The following is an 18093-nucleotide window of genomic DNA, read 5'->3' on the forward strand; positions in this document are numbered from 1 at the left end:
CCTGTCTTCCCGCACCAAAACCGCGCTAACGGCCTCGTTGCAAGCAGACAAGTATAGGAACAGGGTTTCTCCCTGTTCCGGGGCGGTCAGAGCGGGCAGCTCAGCCAGGTATACCTTCAGGTCGATGAAGGCCTTCTGGCATTCATCCGTCCATTGAAAGTCCTTAGGTGCTTTCAGAATTCGGAAGAAGGGTAGCCCCCTTACCGCGGAGCGCGAGAGGAATCTATTCAGGGCAGCCATCCTTCCCGTGAGCCATTGGACCTCCTTGATGTTCCTCGGTGGGGCCATGTCCATGATGGCCTGAAGCTTATCCGGGTTGGCCCGGATCCCCTCTCTGGAGACCAAGAAGCCCAGGAACTTTTCTGACCTGACCCCGAAGGTACATTGCTTTGGGTTCAGCCGCATCCGGCTCTCCCATAGGATGTTCAGGATTTCCCTCAGGTCGGGAACGAGCTGCCGGTCAGTTCGACTCTTGACGATCATATCGTCCACATAGACCTCCATACTCCTGCCGATCTGACTCTGGAATAGTTTGTTGACCAGGCGCTGGTAGGTAGCTCCAGCGTTTTTCAATCCAAATGGCATTGTCCGGTAGCAGTACGTCCCTTCCTCGGTGATGAAGGAAGTCTTTTCCCGATCTTTCTCGGCCATCTCTATCTGGTGGTATCCCTTGAAAGCATCCTGGAAACACAAAATGTCAAAACCCACAGTAGAGTCTACTAACCTGTCGATCCTTGGCAAGGGGAAGTAGTCTTTTGGGCAGGCCTTATTGAGGTCTGTAAAGTCCACGTGGTTAAAAGCCACGCACATCCTCCAGGACTGGTCCTCCTTCTTCACCAGGTCGGGTAGTATACCTCCAGGATGATTTTGGATTCCAGCAGCTTGCCGACCTCCTTCTTGATCACATCATTCCTTTCGGGGGAGATACTCCCCTTCTTCTGCTTTACCGGCTTGAAGCGGAGATCTACGTTGAGGTGGTGGACGGTCAGATCAGTCGGAATCCCGGGCATGTCCATCACCGTCCACGCGAAGACCGGGGCGTATTCCCTTAGTAGGGCCTTCAAACCCTCATTCTCTTCGGGGGGCAGCGACGCACCAACCCAGAGGACCCGGTCGGGCCGGTCCTCCCTCAAGGGGAACTCCTCGATCTCGTTCTGAGTGCCCAACTGTCGGGTCTCCTCCCCCAGGATTTAGGGCTCCAGGCTGGTCGTCTGGGCGACCACCTTCTCATGTCCCCGGAGCACGGCCAGGTAGCAAGCTCTGGCCACCTCTGGATCTCCATGCACCTCAACTATTCCTCCCGGGGTGGGGAATTTGACGCTGAGGTGGAGAGACGAGGGGATAGCTCGAAGCGCATTCAAAGCAGGCCGTCCCAAGAACACGTTATACGGGGATTGTTGTTTGACCACCACAAAATTGACGGGGATGGTCCGGCATTTGGGCGTCTGCCCTACCGTAACCATCAGAGTGATCATCCCCTCCGGATTGATGGGCGGTCCGGTGAAGCCCACTAGGGGTGTCCGAACCGGGGTTAGCTGTCCGTCCTCCAAGCCGAGCTCCTTGAACACCCGGTAAAACAGGATGTCCACTGCGCTCCCCTGGTCGACGTACACTTTCTTCACCCGATAGTTATTGATCACGACATCTATCACGATGGCCTCGTGGTTTCCAGACGCCAGGGGAACCGCATCCCTTGGTCCGAAGGTGATCTCCTCATCCATGCCCAAGTGTTTCAGGGAATCATCCCCCTCGGGGGGAGGCCGCCTGTTCTTCAGAGCTGTTTGGCTGTCCCCCCCATGGGGCCCCAAGCAATGGTGTTTATTACCCCTGCTAAGTTCTGAGTGTCCTGGTCGGGGGAGTTGCCCCGAGGAGCGTCTTGCCGCTCAAGGCGGTCGCGACGTTGGCCTTCGCCCCTGTCTCCTCGGTAGGTGCGTCCTGACTCCTGGCCTGGCCGACCTTGCCGCACGAAACGCCCCAGGAAGCCGCGCTGGATAAGATCTTCAATCTCCTTTCGCAGGGCCCAGCACCCCTCCGTATCATGCCCAACGTCACGGTGGAAGGCACAGTATCGGTCCTGGTTTTTCTTGTTCCGGGGTGTCCCCATCTTAGGTGGCCGTTCCCCTAGGCCCTCCGCCTCCATAACGGCCAGAATCTGAGCTCTGGGCCGAGTTAGGGGGGTGTAGCCTTTTTCCGGAGGCGGCGGTTGCGCGGGGGCTTTCTCTCTTGAGAGCCGATCGAAAACATTCTTCTTGGCCGGGCCGTCCTTGTTCTCGGGGGGGTTTCCCCGTTCTCTCCGATCTCCGATCTCCCGATCTGACTCTCTCTTCAGGCGAGCATCCTCCTCCGCAATTGCGGCGGCGTGCGTCCTGGTCAAGAACTCCTCTAGGCCTCCAGGAGGCTTCTCGACGAGCTTGCAGTAGAGCTCCTCCGCCCTGAGCCCGTTCATAAAGGCGGCCATGACCACCTTTTCGTCCTTGTCCCTGATCTGCAAGCTCTCCGTATTGAAGCGGGTCATGAAATTCCTCAGGGACTCGTCCGGCTTCTGCTTGATTGCCATCAGGTGAGCCGCGTTTTTCGAGTAAGTCTTCGAGGAGACGAACTGGGCGGCGAACTGTCTGGCCAGCTCGGGGAAACTCCGGATGGATCCCGGTGCCAGACCCTGGAACCAGAACCGGGCCTTCCCCTTTAGAAACATGGGGAAGGTTTTGCAGCGGATTTCATCCGCAGCGGTTTGCAGACGCATGTGCGTCAGGAAGACCGAGAGGTGGTCTTCCGGGTCAGTCGAGGCGTCATACAGCTCGATGTTCGGGATTTTGAACCTCCGGGGTAGTGGATAGTCCTTTATCTCCCGGGTAAAGGGCGAGGTGGTGTAGTTGTCCTCGTACAACTGCGGCCGCAGGATCTGCTCAAGCTCGTCCCGGACAGGCTTCCACTGGGTGGGGTCCCGCGGCCGGCTCTTGATAGATCGGGCGGGGGAGCGCTCAGACTCCTTCCGCGTAAGTTTCCACGAGGAGGGATTGCTTGGTCGGCCCCCAGCGGAACGGTCACGAGAGTACCTCTCGCTATCCCCGACCACCGAGGCCGTTTCCTCCTGGGAGGCTGGTCCCGTGACTCATCCTCCGAGGGAACGGGAGGTGATTCTCTCTCCTTCCCCTTCGCCTTGGAGGTTTGTGCGCCCCCGGCTTCACCCTTCTCCTTTGCTTGTCGAATTATGTCTTCTAGCATGGGAACGTTCTCCGTCACGAACTGAAAGATCTACTGTCTCCGTTCCCCTGAAAGGGCTGAGCCCCCGGCACCCCAGGCTGCCTCGGTCTCCATTCGCCGGGACCCCTCGCCGGCTCCAGGATCGGTGTTTTCTACGGTTCGCTTGGAACGCGTTCTCGCCATCAACACAACTACTCGTACGTTCCCACAGACGGCGCCAACTGAAGAAGCGCTGAGCTTCCCCTGACCGAGCTGACCTGATGAGCTCGGGGTGCTGATGAGAAGAGCGTGTCCCAAGCCTGCAAAGCGAACAGGAGAGTGATCTAACAGGGGAGCCCCGAGGTCGTCCCCGAGGGCACTCCGACGATCAAGTTAGTTTTCCGGTGAGTGAGAGTCACGGGAAGTAAATCAGTCGGGAGTAATTGGCAAATAGTGAGCGTACCTCCTGCAATTGGTGTGTGTGTGTTACCATTTATACCTGCTTGGGAGTCCGACCTCCGTAAATTTCGGGACCTGCCCAGAATAGTCACGATCCCGCACTGAGGGGGATTCTCCCCGCCCTCTACGGGATCGTTCCCTGGAGCTCCTCGGAGCCCTAGCAGCGGAGGACCGCGGGACGGTTCCCATGGGCCCGGGGTCTCAGCCCAGCTCAGGCCTCCCTGGGCTGCCACGTGTATAGGCCCCGGACGGGGCCTCTGCACTATTCAAACTAAATTTTTTCCTGCGGGGATGTTTAATGCTTCGTACGAAAGTTTTTACTCCGAAAAGGTAGCAGGCTGTTGGTAAAGCCGAGCAAGAACCTTCCATGGAGGTCTCATTTTTCTTTAATACACAGCCTATGGAACTTAGTTAGCATAAGCAGACAAAAAATTCTTCACACAATGAGATCTTTTACATCAATACAGCAGAAACAAACGGTACATTTGCATTAGACTTGCATGTTGTAAGGAATCATACGAGTATATGTAGCAGAAGATTTTAAATTTTGATTCCTTTAGCGGATTGTTCTTTAATTAAATCTACGTGACGAATAGTTAGTTTAAGAAAATTATCTCCACAATTTTAGTACATCTCCCTAAATGCTGAATATACATACTTTGAAATACACATCATTAAATCCCGGTGTGCAAAAAAAATTTTCAGTTTAGTCCGCTTTCTGGTTTGTTTTACTTCTTATTTTACTTATCCTTAAAAAAACAACTGACTGTTCACTATATTTGTTTTAGATATTTGAAAGTTATTTTTCCAGTGCAGGAGATATGGTATTCACCATGCTTCAGCTGCTAGCGCAAGGTATTCTAATCAAGGTCAGGTGCACTAGTTCCTTTTAAATTCTAAAGAAAGCCACAAGGATTTTAAATCTCGATAACGACTAAGCAACAAAACATTGTCAGTGTGATTAACTAAGAAAGCGATTTAAAGCAGCATGAATGCAGGGCCTGCAAGATACACATTCCTGGAAAAATGTTTTTCACAAAAGAGCAAAAGAAAAGAATTTCCCTTGACATAAGTTTATTTCATGAAGCCAAAACTGAATCTTAGCATATTAAATGAGCAAACGAAAAACCAAGAAAAGTGTAAAAGTTTTTTTTTTTTTTTTACATAGTCAAATCCAAACTTTAGATATTAAAGGAGTATAAGACGATTGTTTATGTAAGTTATAAAATTGTTCAAGTGATTAGTAAAACTATAAAATTCTAATCTTCAATATTATCTCGATCCGAGAGTCTAGATTAGAAGAAATAAGAAAATAAACTACAGAATAAGTCACTTGGTCCAATTATTTAGTTAAATTGTGAAATTATTCTTTTCAACTCTTACCTCTCCAAAATCTAGGTTGATATTCATCTTCAAATCTTACATCTTGGAATTCTAAACACTGAGGAAAGTACACTGAAACGGTGGATATTGATGAACTCTTAGGTTTCCACGTAGGGAACTAGACCTTTAACTTTTGGAATTCAATTATTAGTTATAAATGTTCAAACAATATTTCTGCCAATCAAACTAAGGTAGTTATCATTAATTACTCAAATCTTCGGTACAGAACCCATTGGCCGCTCATTAGGTGTTACAAGAATAAACTAGCACACCTAATTTAGGTTAGAAGCGAATGCATCTGCCAAAAAAGTTCCAAAATGCTTCAACTATGTGCAAAAGAAACAGATCCTAATGAATGGCAAGCTCCATATACGAGAAGGGATTTATTGAAAAAAGCAGTGTTGTTAGTTCCGGACCAAATTGGCCGATTCGATCGGTCCGATGGTGAATCGGGTTTCTTTTTGAATTGATTTGTAGTATAAAATTGCTTTAATCAAAAACCAATCAAAACCATCAAAAACCGGCTAAACCAGTGACCCGATTCGAAATTTTTTTTTTCTTTTTTTCCCCAAACATAATTTGAGTTATTTAAATTGTAACACTTTCATTTATTAACAAAAATAAAAAAAAGGTCACCTATTTAGTATAAATATCAAAATCATTCGCTTTCCTAAATGATCTTTAAATTAAGATGTTTATATCCCTATGATCTCATTAATTTAGCATTAGTGATTCCAACTTCCATTAATTTAGTTTTTCAAGTAGTTTTGGAAAATAGACATATTTTAACCATGAATTTACATTTTTATATATAATTATTAGGTGTATATTTGATTGCAAATCTAATATTTTTGGAACATTTTTCATGATTGACCAAATATAACCAATAACTTAATTTCAATATTTCTGAAACTTATAAAAATATAAAATAAGTATAACATCATGCTGACGTCAGCAGAATTTTGAGAACAGTCCAACTGATCTGATCAATTGACCCTTGATCTAGTAGTTTAGCCGAGTCACTATCCGGTCGGAGTTTAACAACATTGGAAAAAAGACAAGACATAAACCTCATCTCCAAATTACAAACAAAAAGAAAAAAAAGGATTAAGTTACATTGGATTTTAGAATTATCACGAAGATAAGATACGTGCATCTGACTTTAGTGTAACGAAACTCTTGATATGCAAAGGTCAATTTAGGAAGAGTGTCGCTACTGAGTCCACTTCAAACGCATATTTTACTGCTCAACACTCGCGTATGTATTTGTGTGTGCAACCTCTATACCATGTCATTTGTGATTTTGTGATTAATATACAGTACATGGATGATGTTTTTTTGGTGGTACATGAAATTTATTTTTTATCTCCAAAACTAAGGTAATTGAGTTTCAAATTCATGAAACTTTGTATGGTAAGTAAAATTAGAAATGGCTGATAATTTTGTCTCAATATCAACTCAAAAAAAATACTGAATAGATACTTGGAATCACTGGTTACATACGTGGAGATAATACAGATCAATTTTTTTTAAGATTAACAATTTTTTTGAAAATTAATCTTAAAAAAAATTAAGCAGATACATTCTCTTTACCATTATGCCATCCAAAAACTAATGCTCGAATATTTTTATTAATGCAATGAATATAATATTATTTATGGACAATTAGTTTATGAATTAAAACCTTAATCAAGTAACCCACATCTTAGGTTTGGAGAAAAAAATACGGCGTTAGTTGGTAATGATCCGGCTCTGCTTGCACCAAGATCAAATGTCATTATTTTTAGCAAAACCACAAGTTGTGATACATTGCAATCGCTTCATGATAAGATCAAAAAATTCCTTAACTTTTGAACATTGATATAATGTAAACAGTACAATTCTTCTTTTTCATCAAATTCACAGAACACAACGTAGCATAGATAAAAATTTTCAAAACCCAAAATAGGAAGATTACATTTATAATCCAATAGCGTAAGACAAATTTGAATAGCTTTCAAATTATTAACATTCTCCTTCATTACTTGGAAATTTTTGCATTTAGGAGATGATTAGATAATGGGATAATTTCAGAAACCTCCGTTGAGGTTTCTGACAATTTCACTCGGCTCCTTCCAATTTTAGAAAATTACGCTGATCTCCCTTGGTTCAATAAAATGATTACAATACCCTATATTTAATAGATAATTTACCATATTTGTGGGACACAAAAATCAAACCAAAAGTGAAAGAAAAAAATAAAAACCTGCAACAACTTGTCATCATCCCCAATCATACTTAATTAACAGCAGTTTCTTTTTTCTTTCCCTCCCTTTTTTTCTACCTCTTATGATTCACTCCTTCCTACCTATAACCTCATAGTCTATTCCACCCATCAACTACACCACCATGCAAATCTACCTGAAGTGTTTATTTCTTGTCTATTTCTTTCTTTCTGTGGTACTTAACTATTAGCCCCTCTTATTTATTTCTTCTCGTATTATAATTTGCATACATTAAAGAATCAAAATTTCCAAAATTACAAATTGAGGGAGCCAATGAAAATTTCATGGCCAAATTAGATGGAGATGGTTGTGATAGAGGGGAAAAATGAAATTAACGGGCTATGGTTGGAAAAGGAAAATGTGAGAACCCGTAATTTTCTCATTTTCTAGGGTTTTTCTCGTTAATGGCATGTTTTCTACATTTTCTTTATAAGGAAACTTTTTCCGATAATTTTTATGAGTAAATATAGTTTTTAGATGATTTTTGTAGTATCGGTTAGGTTTTGAGAAATTAAGAGCGTATACCGGACGTGGGACCCGCTAGTGCGGAAAGTTCGAAAAAATTCGGCCAACTAGGTTAAGTTTTGGATACTGGGTGTTATGAGATAATTAGAGGTTGCTATTTGGATTGGTGTGAGAGGAAACAAAGAGATAGAGATGCATTAATTATAGTGACAAGTGTCACCATATGGTTAGTGGTTACTTTTGACTACTATTCATACTTTTACCCTTTTACTAAAATAACTCAAAAATTGACCAAAATTCACTCCAAATTTGCAAGCTCATAGCCGGCCCTCTCCAAGAAAGAAAGAAAGAGAACTCTTCAAGTTTTTGCTTCAATCTTGCTCAAATCTACCAAATCAACCACTTAATCTTGCTTTTGTTCCATAGAAAACCTTAAGTGAGTGATTGTGAGGTGTTTAGTGGAGTTGTTTGGAAGGCTAAGGTGATTAGTTGCTCCCTCTCTTGTGTTGCTAAGGTGAGTAGTAAAGGAACCCCTCTCCTCCATCTAATGATGTTTAATTCATGATTTGTAGTAGTTTAAGATGTAATTTTATGGATTATATCTTGATTTTGGTTGAATTGGTGAAGTTTTATAATTATTGGTGATTTTTCTGTTTTCATATGATTATGATTATGTGGTCATGTATGATGATTGGAAATGATATTTAAGGAAGTTAGAAGGTGGAAAAAGTGGTTAATTGCAGGAAATTTCTGTTTTGGAAGGAAATTTGGAAAGCTAGGGTTTCATTTCCTTCATTCTGCCCGGCACTGTTCATCATGGTTAGAGGCCGAATTAGCCTTGGGTTAAAACATAAAAGATGTAGGGAATGATATTTTAGAGATACCTGTAAAATTTCAGGCCAATCGGAGTAGCGTAACTTGTGAAAAGATCGAAATACCCCTGCTGCCCTGGTTTCACCCGAACTTGAGAATTGCTTCTGTAATTGGTTAATTTGGTTGGGAATGCTTCTGATTTGGTTGTTGATGTATTCTGATGAATTGTATCCTTGTATCTTAGCTTTCGGATGGCTTTGGAATCACTTGATTTGGACATAGGTAGCCTGACTTATGATGTTTGAACCAGAATGCGGTTTGTGAACCTATTTTTGCGGTTCTGGTGTAGTATATTGCATTTTGACCTGGTTACACTCGAAACTGGATAGAGTAGCCTTCTTCAACATTGTATCCCTATCTCTTAGCTTTGAAACGGTGTATCTTGCACCTCCATCCGATAATCGTAGTGCCAATGGTGCCAAAACCGCAAACGGATGTCAAAAACTATTTTTTTTTGGGTTAGAACTTAATGCCATTTCCGGATTTTCCTGGTTTACTCTAGTGCTTATACATTCTAGTGGAACCTTATTTTGGTGGTATTTGGCATTGGTTATGACTTGTAATTGAGTCTTATTATGCTTATTTGAATGTCTAGGCCGTGACGGTTGTGCAAGACGCTCTTAGGCGGAAGTGCATGAAATATCATTTGCTTGATTGGTGAGTGTACCACTCACTTGTTGTTTACAATGTGGCATTGGTATATGTGAACTTGATGCCTTGAAGGCTTATTTGCTCTGTTGAACTTAATTGAGTGAGGGTGTACTTGATCGCCCTCACCCATTTGGTATCTGATATGAGTGTCTACTGTTTTACTGTAATGATTGAATGATACATGAAATACTGAATTGGTTCATGAATTTGGTGTCGCTTGGACGAGTATCCAACGACCATTACTGATACGACTGAGCTCAACCCCATTGGTAGTCGATTGGAACGAGCTGGCGAGGGCTTGGTCGTGAAAATTGACGAGCCATGGGGACTGTTATATGGAATCTTGTAGTAGTGAGACTCTTGATTCCGGTATACTCGAGTATTACCAAATTTCTACTGTTTGGAGTTCGGGCCCGGTAGGGGTATGTTGGGTGGAAGGAATGGAAGTAAAGTGGAGGCTACTGTTGGTTACTCTTAAACATTGACGGAGGGTCAATGAGGTTCGATCAAGAATGCAAACGAGGAAAAGGGCTCTTGAGAGCCGCCCGTATCCTTTTATCACCACTATTGATGTGTGCCTTTGCTTACTTTTGATGAATTGGAATGAAAAGCTTTCTGCTTATGTGAACTTTGCTGCTTGAGTGGTATTATCTCACTGGGCGTAAGCTCACTCTATTCCCTTTTGTTTTCCTTACAGGAAAATAAATACTTTTGGACTGGATTTGATAGTTGGTTGCCGAATTGAGCTAGATGGACATATCTTTTGTATAGCTCCTTGATTGAAACCCTAAATGTACTTTTGGGTCCGTTTCTCTTTTGATTTGGCAAACCGTACATGTATCCAGTTTTGAATAACTTTTGTATGCCACTTTTGATGGTATATGCTTAATTTCAACATGTAAATATTTGCTTGATGTTTGGTTGGGAGTTGACGTGTCGGTTACTATTCATTACCGACTCCGGTTTCATTTTTTTTATTTTGACATTTTGACTTGTTTACGCGCATTTGTATGTTCCGGAACGTATTAGATCGCTCTAAACTGAACCGTTAGTCCTGGCGAGAGTTGGGCAGGCAGTCCGCTAACCCCTTTGGCTCGCCTTAGGGGAAGGTGGGGCTGTCACAGAAAAGGGACGAATCGAGGTTATGCTATTATGTCTGTTACGTACTAGAATATAATATCTTCATTTTGTTTCATTTTTGTTTGATTTACAAGCATTGGTAGTGGTTTGTCACAAAGATTAGCTTCTCTATTCCTAACACCATTGGAGTATGGGGTTACTCTTGGCATAGGTGTCAATAGTGGTTGGCTAGGTCCTTTTCTGTTCAAAAAAAGTGATGGGTGATAGGTGGTGGGTTCATAATTTGACATGTGAGATTAGTTAATAGACAAAATATAGGGCCCGTTTAGTAAATGAATTTTTTGGCTGTTTGTTTAAAATTTTATTATAACTTACTGTAGAAATTGTAGGAAAAATTTTTGAAGTGTGTAAATTTTTGGATATTTTGAAATGTATAGTTTAAAAATTTTGAGAAGTTTTTTCAGGTTACTGTAGCTAAAGTTGTTAAAAAACTTATAGCAGACAAACTTAGCCAAAAACTTGTTTACCAAAAAGGCCCATAGTGTTAATTTGGGGCTGAAAACTTTTTAAGGGTATTTTAGTTGGTGGTGATGGTTACGATCGATTTGTAGAGGAAGTGATTCGGGTAGAGTTTAGGATTTTGATGATGCCGAAATTGATAAAATTTGGGGATTAAGTTTGAGTGCAATTTTGGTAAAATTTGATATTTTAGTGATGCCAAAATTGATAGAATTTGGGGATTAAGTTGGAGTTTGCTTGAATAGGTTGATCAGGTTTTTGGTTTATAATTATTGTAGAAGCATAGCAAACTTGGATGAAAGTGTTTGTTACTCTCTTTTTTTTTTTGTTTAAATTGATCACTAAAACTTTTCTTGATTTTCTTTTGATGTATGATATTGCATAGGGGTATTTTAGGATATTTAAGTACAATTCTAGCATGATGGGTCTACAATATTACTTAAACAGTAAAAGCAAGGGAGGTTAGTGTACTTTTTAAAAATGGGGGAGCTGAGTGAAACTGTCAGAAATCTCAAGGGAGGTTTCTAAAATTATCCCTTAGATAATTGGTGATAAGGTTTTCTATTGTGAAATATGTGTAATTATAACTGTTTTCATGACGTACCTTTTCTTGATTTTTGAATTTTCTCCTTTTAATTATGCGTTCAGTGCTAGTTTAAAAGTTACATTACAACAAGTTAAAACAACAGCCTTACTCGAGACCATAAAAAAAAACATATAATGAAAGCAAAAGAAAAAAGCTTTGTAGACCACTTGCAGTTTTGTTCAGATTTGTTGTTACAAAAATTTCGAAGTAAAATTGCAGCTGTAGTTCAAATGTAAACAAAGCTACAAAATCCATTCCACCGCTGCGCCTGAATTATAAGAGAACTTTTTTTTTATATATATGTTTAAAGACGAAGGGTAGACGTGGTTTCTTGAAATCCACACAACGCATATGCCCCGACATATAGATAGAATAATGTAAAATATCCTGGGACAGGTTGATCGTGATCATTTTCGGGGATGTCCCTTTGCCACCTCATAGGACATGTTGATTCTCTTTATGCCCTTTTAAGCTTACAATTCTAGGTCCGCAACAAGTCAACATGTGCTATCCAAAGTTTTCTACCTTTGTTTTTTTTTTTTTTTTAATCGTCATCCCTACTCCTACTCTATCATAATCTAATTACGGAGATATCCATTTGGACCTATGGGGGATCGATGGGGATAGAACCACCACTGGATCAGACGGATGCACCACGCACCCGTCTGAATTTTTTTGAAGCACCACAAATGTGGCAAATTGGTGGGAGGCAAGGTTCGAACTCTTGCCTCCCACCCCACCAAAGCAAAATGTAGAAACATTCTTCACATTTTGTGTCTGTTCATTTTGTCCCTCACCTTTGACTTTTTGCGTTTTCATGACTCGTACAAGTAAAACATCCAATTATATATTAAACCACAATGCCAGTAGTTTTTTTCAGCTGAAATTAGGGTCACAAGGCTATATTTCTGGTTCCTCTTGGTTTTATGATTTTATTTGAATCATTTCATGTCCTTTTTTCATTTTTCGTGATTTGCTTCTTATTCTACAAATTCTACTAATTTCATTGTTTGTTCTATTTTTGTCTTTCATTTTGTTCCACTTCTATCTTTTAGAACTTAAAAAGCCATCTACAGATGCTTTATGCCCTAATCACAAATGCCAATTCTAGGTTAACCCCCTTCCCTACCCAGTCAAGCCTCCATAAATCTCTACCTGAGTTGTTCTGAGATAACTTCCAGCAACCGAAGATGCCGTCCCACAAGACCTTCATGATAAAGAAGAAGCTGGCGAAGAAGCAGAGGCAGAACAGGCCCATCCCTTATTGGATCCGAATGCGCACTGACAACACCATCCGCTACAATGCCAAGCGTCGCCATTGGCGCCGCACCAAGCTCGGCTTCTAAATTTTCTGCGTCCGCCGTCACCAGCATGTTACCTTTATTTGTCTCGAGCTTTTTACCCTCCCCCCTCAAAAAAAAAGAACTTTTGGTTTAATTAGTAGCTTAATTAAAGATGGTGGTGTTTTAATCAATTTTGGTATTGTTATTATCCTTATGACTGTTTCGTTGTAGGTCTCGAACGAATTTCATTTGATTCGAAGTCACAAAATTGAAACTTTAATTTGATTGAAGAACCCTTTTGGTAGAAAAAAAAAAAGAGTTGTTCTGAGTTCATCTTACTCGATCTAAATCAACGGTGTTACGACTTATTCAATGTAAGTTGAGTCGAATTTGTGTCAAAATATTTTGTCTGATTTGGAAGTGAGCTGAACTTGGATTTCACTGAAGATTCATCTTACAATTTGTTTGTACAGCATATCGTTAAAAGCCCCTGATAATTTAACTGAAGAAAATATGCTCCTTAAAGTTTCTAATTTTAGGCAAAGTAGGACAATTGATGGAAAATTTTTTAAAAAAAGACTGTAAATAACTAAATTGGTGTTAGTGAAATTTTTTCTGACTTTGTATTTTTTTATTTATAATGTTTAGAGTTTAGATGAACATGACTCCCTAGGTTTCAAATAGTTATAGTTAGCGGCCGTAATTACGATGAAATGACATTTGAATTGAATAATAACATTACAATTTTGATCCAAAATCCTTAACCAAAATGTAGAAAAGTTAAATAAAAAAGAATTGGATAAAACTAATTTGAATAACATTACATAGATAATGAATAAATAAAAACCAATGAAAGAGGAGAAGAATTCTAATTTTAATATAACTTTGTTCTAACAACTAGCGCACAAATTCTTGCATGATTTATTGATGTAGGTCATTTCAAAATGGTGGTAACTAAGAATTTTGGTTGCAATAATTAGTGACTCTAAGTGCCAATATGAAGTGCATTTACGGATTTTTGAAAATTTTTCCTTTTTTTTTCTTGCCCTTCTTTTCGATTGACATGTAGACATTCAAATAGTAAAGCTTTAAAGTAGTATTATTGTCCATGTAGGTTGGTAATTTTATTGAATTACTAAAATGATTTTATGAAAATTATATTTTATTTGAAAGCTATGAATTAATAAGCTATTGAAAAACAAAAAAAAAAGATTATTAGATTGTCAACTCATTTAACATGTAGCATATATTGCATTATATATATATATATATATATATATATATATATATATATATATCCAATCATATCTCCGATAACTTGCACCACAAAATCCTTAATTTTTCTCCATATCTTCTCAATTCAAACTTCCAACTTGTTTTCCTAAAAATCATAGAAAATGCATTCATTAATTGACAAATCCACAATAGAAGCTAAGAAGCTAAGAAAATAATAGATAAATATCTGAAAATAATAAATTTATAATATATATATATTAAAGTGAAACATAATAAGTGTTTAATTTTAGTACAAGTGACAAAAATTATAAAAATTATTATCAATTAATTCATCATAGTGCATTCTACAACGGATAAGTAGTTGCATCAGCAAATGAAATAAAAAGAGAAAAAAAGTAGAAAAAAAGAGTTTACTATTCCATGCTGTCATTTATGAAAATTTCTAGTACACACCTAATACATTAATTTGATTCAAATCTTATTTCATCCAAAAAACGTCATTGTCAGTATTTGAAAGTTACGGAACTATAATGATACAAAATCCAAAAATTAGAGACAAAAAATGTAAGGTCAAAACTGTCGGCTAATCACAATTTGATGTTGAGGGTAGGTATTCTTGGTTCTCGTCAATTATCATATTTTGTCTAAAATAAAAAACATTTCGAACAAGATTTGTCTTAATGAAAATATTGGATGCCAGTTGCGTGCATGATCTAGACATACTCAACAAAAATTGCAGTATTCTCTCCATGCGAAATTGGCTAAGCTCGGGCTAACATGAATTTTCAAATAAACTAGTTTTATTCATTTAAAGAAGTTTTTCAACTACTACTTATCCAAGTAAATTGATTATAGGGGGAGCAGTGGCAGAGTCAGCACTCTATATTGAGGGGGTCCAACAATCAACCTTAGTGTAGATTATGCTTTTAGATTTATATAAAAAAAAAATACTATGTATGTTGATTTAAAAAGCTTTATCCCTTTTAAAGTGACATATTGAGGGGGTCCAACAATCAACCTTAGTGTAGATTATGCTTTTAGATTTATATAAAAAAAAATACTATGTATGTTGATTTAAAAAGCTTTATCCCTTTTAAAGTGACATCAAAGTTTAATTTGGAATAGGTTGAAAATTTCTGTTAAAAGTAATCAATAAAAAATTTTATTTTTTAAGAGGTTAATGTAAAATGAGGAGGGAATATATAAAACTTTTAGAGAATAATCTATATAAAAAACTTTTCTTAAATCTAAGAGGAGCAATGCAACTAAAGGAGACCATATTTACAAATTTAGAGGATGCAAACATGGTGCAAACTTTAAAATGTTAAAAGAATTTTAAGACCATTATGTAATTTTATCAAATTTGGGAGGGGGAGAGGCAATTGCCCACCTTCATTCCAATGTGACTCCAACATTGAGGAGGGAAGAATGGGTTGAGTGGTACAGAGAGGAGGGAGTATAAATGAAAGTTCCTAAATTCGAGACCTTTCACTTACAAACTAAAAAAAAAATTTAAATAGATATAAAAAAAAGGCAATTTGATGTTCGAACACACAACCATAAATGAAGCTAACTCCATGTTTAACAAGTGGATTCACAGCCTTATGCATACTCTTTAAATTAAAGATTCAACATTTATATATCTTGTAAATAGAAAATGATGGTAATGTATTACTATACAACATAGTGACAAAAGTTTACATAATCAAATCAGCATGCACATCACCTTTATAAGGGAAAACCATATGTCAGGAATTTCAGAAGCAACTAGTCTCCACCAGCAGCTTAGATCATCAAATTATTTGCAGCATATACTACTGATCCTTTCTTTGTTTTTGTTAGGTAAGTTGGTGTTGTTGGTTCCCCTCTGAAAAGTAAACGAGGATTGTCCAATGGATTCATCACCGACCACAATATCCAACACCTTCAAGTACAATTCCCCACATCAACCAATTTTCAACATTGTAGAAGCCCCATTTCATCACAAATCCTTTGCGCAGAGCTATACAACAAGAGATGCATCTTTCTCCCCATATCTCAAACCCAAAGAACCCGATCGATTCCCTTCTCAAGTTGTGACTTCTGTCGCAGACGATACAGAACTAAACGTTTTTGATGCCCAAAAGTACTTCAGTGAAAGTACCAATGAACCTAAAGAATGCAAAGGAATATACTCTTCTCAATCAAGTCTCAATCATGCATCAGAGCCAAGTGATGCAGGCTGGCGATTTTCCTCAGCATCATCAACTGTCGATGGCTACAGCAGAAATTTCCAGGGACGATCTTTCCATGCTACTCCTACGGCTTCTTCTGAAGCTAGTTGGAATAGCCAGACTGGCCTGCTATCCAATCCACCTGGTCCAATTCCTGTATCTTTGATGAATACTCGTGCTGATCATGATGGAGGCCCGAATAGAGGTTCCTCTTCGGCTGCCAAGTGGATGTTTTGTCGAAAATGCCCGTGTGGTGGGATGAAATCCGTTCAAGTTGATGAAGGGAGCTCAGACCACAGATCCCAAGCTGTCAATGAGGACAACCACAAGAATACTAAACCTGATGTGTATCAGAAAAGGCAGGGCCATAGGTCCCATGACCATGAAAAAATGGTAGAAAAGATATCCAGCATGTCCCAGAAAAGTACGGTAAGTGATCTTGATCATTCAGTAAAAAGACATCAGACTGTCAGTTCAAATACTTCAAGGGTTTCACTTCCATCGGAGAATCATTTCATTCCAACATCTGTTTCCCAACAACGAATCCCTGCATCTGGAAAAGCGCCCTTTACGGATGGAGCCATGACATTTTCTTTCCCTGTCTTGAACCCTTCTTACCCTTTTAAGCCTGAGCAGAAGGGCTTCCTGACAACACCAAAACTCAATATCCCTTTAGATGAACCACAACGGATATCATTGGAAGTTTTTCGGCCCTCAGACCGTACAATCTCAAGGAAGTCGATCGATCAGCAGCGAGTTGCATTAGGGGCTAAAACCCACGGCAGTCACTTGGATCGTCGTGGTAATTTCGCGTTTCCCGGAAGTCCTATGACCGGCGAAGACGATGTTGCTAGTGATGCAAGTTCAGATTTGTTTGAGATCGAGAGCTTTTCCACTCAGACCACATCGTATCCAAATCCAATGTATCGCAGGCGGGATTCGCTGGACGAGGCCTCCACGTTCAATGCAAGGCGATTGGGAGGTTTCTATGGTACCGATGGTCGTGGGAGTCTTGACGAGCCAATGACACCAACAACCGAGAACTATGCACCAAGTGAAGCTAGCATTGATTGGAGTGTAACAACTGCAGAAGGGTTCGACCGAGCAAGCGTCTCTAACTTCTCCATAACTGCTTCTGAAATCGAAGATTTCTCGATCACGAGGCGGAGATCTCTGGAGAAAGGATCCACTCGTCAAGCTTGGAGCGGCGGTGGTGGTGGCAGCGGCGACAACAGTGCTGACGCTGGTAAGAAGAAAGGAACCGGGTTGTTGTTAAGCTGTCGGCATGAGAGGGCGGTGAGCGTGGGACCTCATCCGCTGAAATTTATGCCGGAGGGTGGTCCACCATTGCCATTGATTTCGACATCTGCACATGTGAATTCTGCGGCAAGTAGGCCACCAAAGCCAAATGCTCCACCACTTGCCAAGGGTCATTCTGCACACTTGTCTCTTGCTTTTGCTGCATAATGAGGAACGGTCCTATCTATATTTCCATGTCAGTTTGTAGATACTTCCTCGTCCTTTTAAAAAATATCATATTTTTTTATTTTAAAACGTTTCAAAATATTTATCATTATATTATATGATAGCCAAAATTATTTTTAATTTCTTTTCCAATATCATTATGACTAAGTAATAAACATTTTTCTACTGCCATGTCCACAAACGATTGAGAGTTGGAGACTTCTATTGTTGAGAATATGTCTCTTCATTTTTACCTCTTTTTGGCTGCTATTCACATAGATGCCTGGAGTTTGATTTGTTCGAAGTTTAAACACACGGTTTTATATAATGCAAACGCTTCAATTGTTGTTGGGTTGTTCCTAACACAATATACAAAAGCTTCAATAGTTCATTTCCCTTAAATCCATAGGCTATGGTCCTCTGCAAATCTTGCA

General features: G+C 39.9%; 4 protein-coding genes across 4 annotated transcripts; 2 read left to right on the top strand and 2 right to left on the bottom strand.

Annotated features, from left to right (window-relative positions):
• Positions 1-1190: 1190 nt before the first annotated feature.
• LOC113696719 (uncharacterized) lies at positions 1191-1721 on the bottom strand. The gene has a single exon (XM_027216097.2). The coding sequence runs from the start codon at positions 1719-1721 to the stop codon at positions 1191-1193; it is 531 nt and encodes a 176-aa protein (XP_027071898.2).
• A 50-nt stretch (positions 1722-1771) lies between these two features.
• Positions 1772-2743, bottom strand: LOC113696720 (uncharacterized). Its single transcript, XM_027216098.2, has one exon. The coding sequence runs from the start codon at positions 2741-2743 to the stop codon at positions 1772-1774; it is 972 nt and encodes a 323-aa protein (XP_027071899.2).
• Positions 2744-12580: 9837 nt separating this feature from the next.
• On the top strand, positions 12581-13039 carry LOC113697436 (large ribosomal subunit protein eL39x). Its single transcript, XM_027217046.2, has one exon. It carries the CDS (start codon positions 12654-12656, stop codon positions 12807-12809), a length of 156 nt encoding a protein of 51 aa, XP_027072847.1. The 5' UTR covers positions 12581-12653; the 3' UTR covers positions 12810-13039.
• A 2610-nt stretch (positions 13040-15649) lies between these two features.
• On the top strand, positions 15650-18050 carry LOC113697427 (uncharacterized). Its single transcript, XM_027217032.2, has one exon. The coding sequence runs from the start codon at positions 15875-15877 to the stop codon at positions 17660-17662; it is 1788 nt and encodes a 595-aa protein (XP_027072833.1). The 5' UTR covers positions 15650-15874; the 3' UTR covers positions 17663-18050.
• Positions 18051-18093: the final 43 nt, after the last annotated feature.

The sequence above is a fragment of the Coffea arabica genome, chromosome 6e (genome assembly GCF_036785885.1).
Source record: "Coffea arabica cultivar ET-39 chromosome 6e, Coffea Arabica ET-39 HiFi, whole genome shotgun sequence".
NCBI lineage: Eukaryota > Viridiplantae > Streptophyta > Magnoliopsida > Gentianales > Rubiaceae > Coffea > Coffea arabica.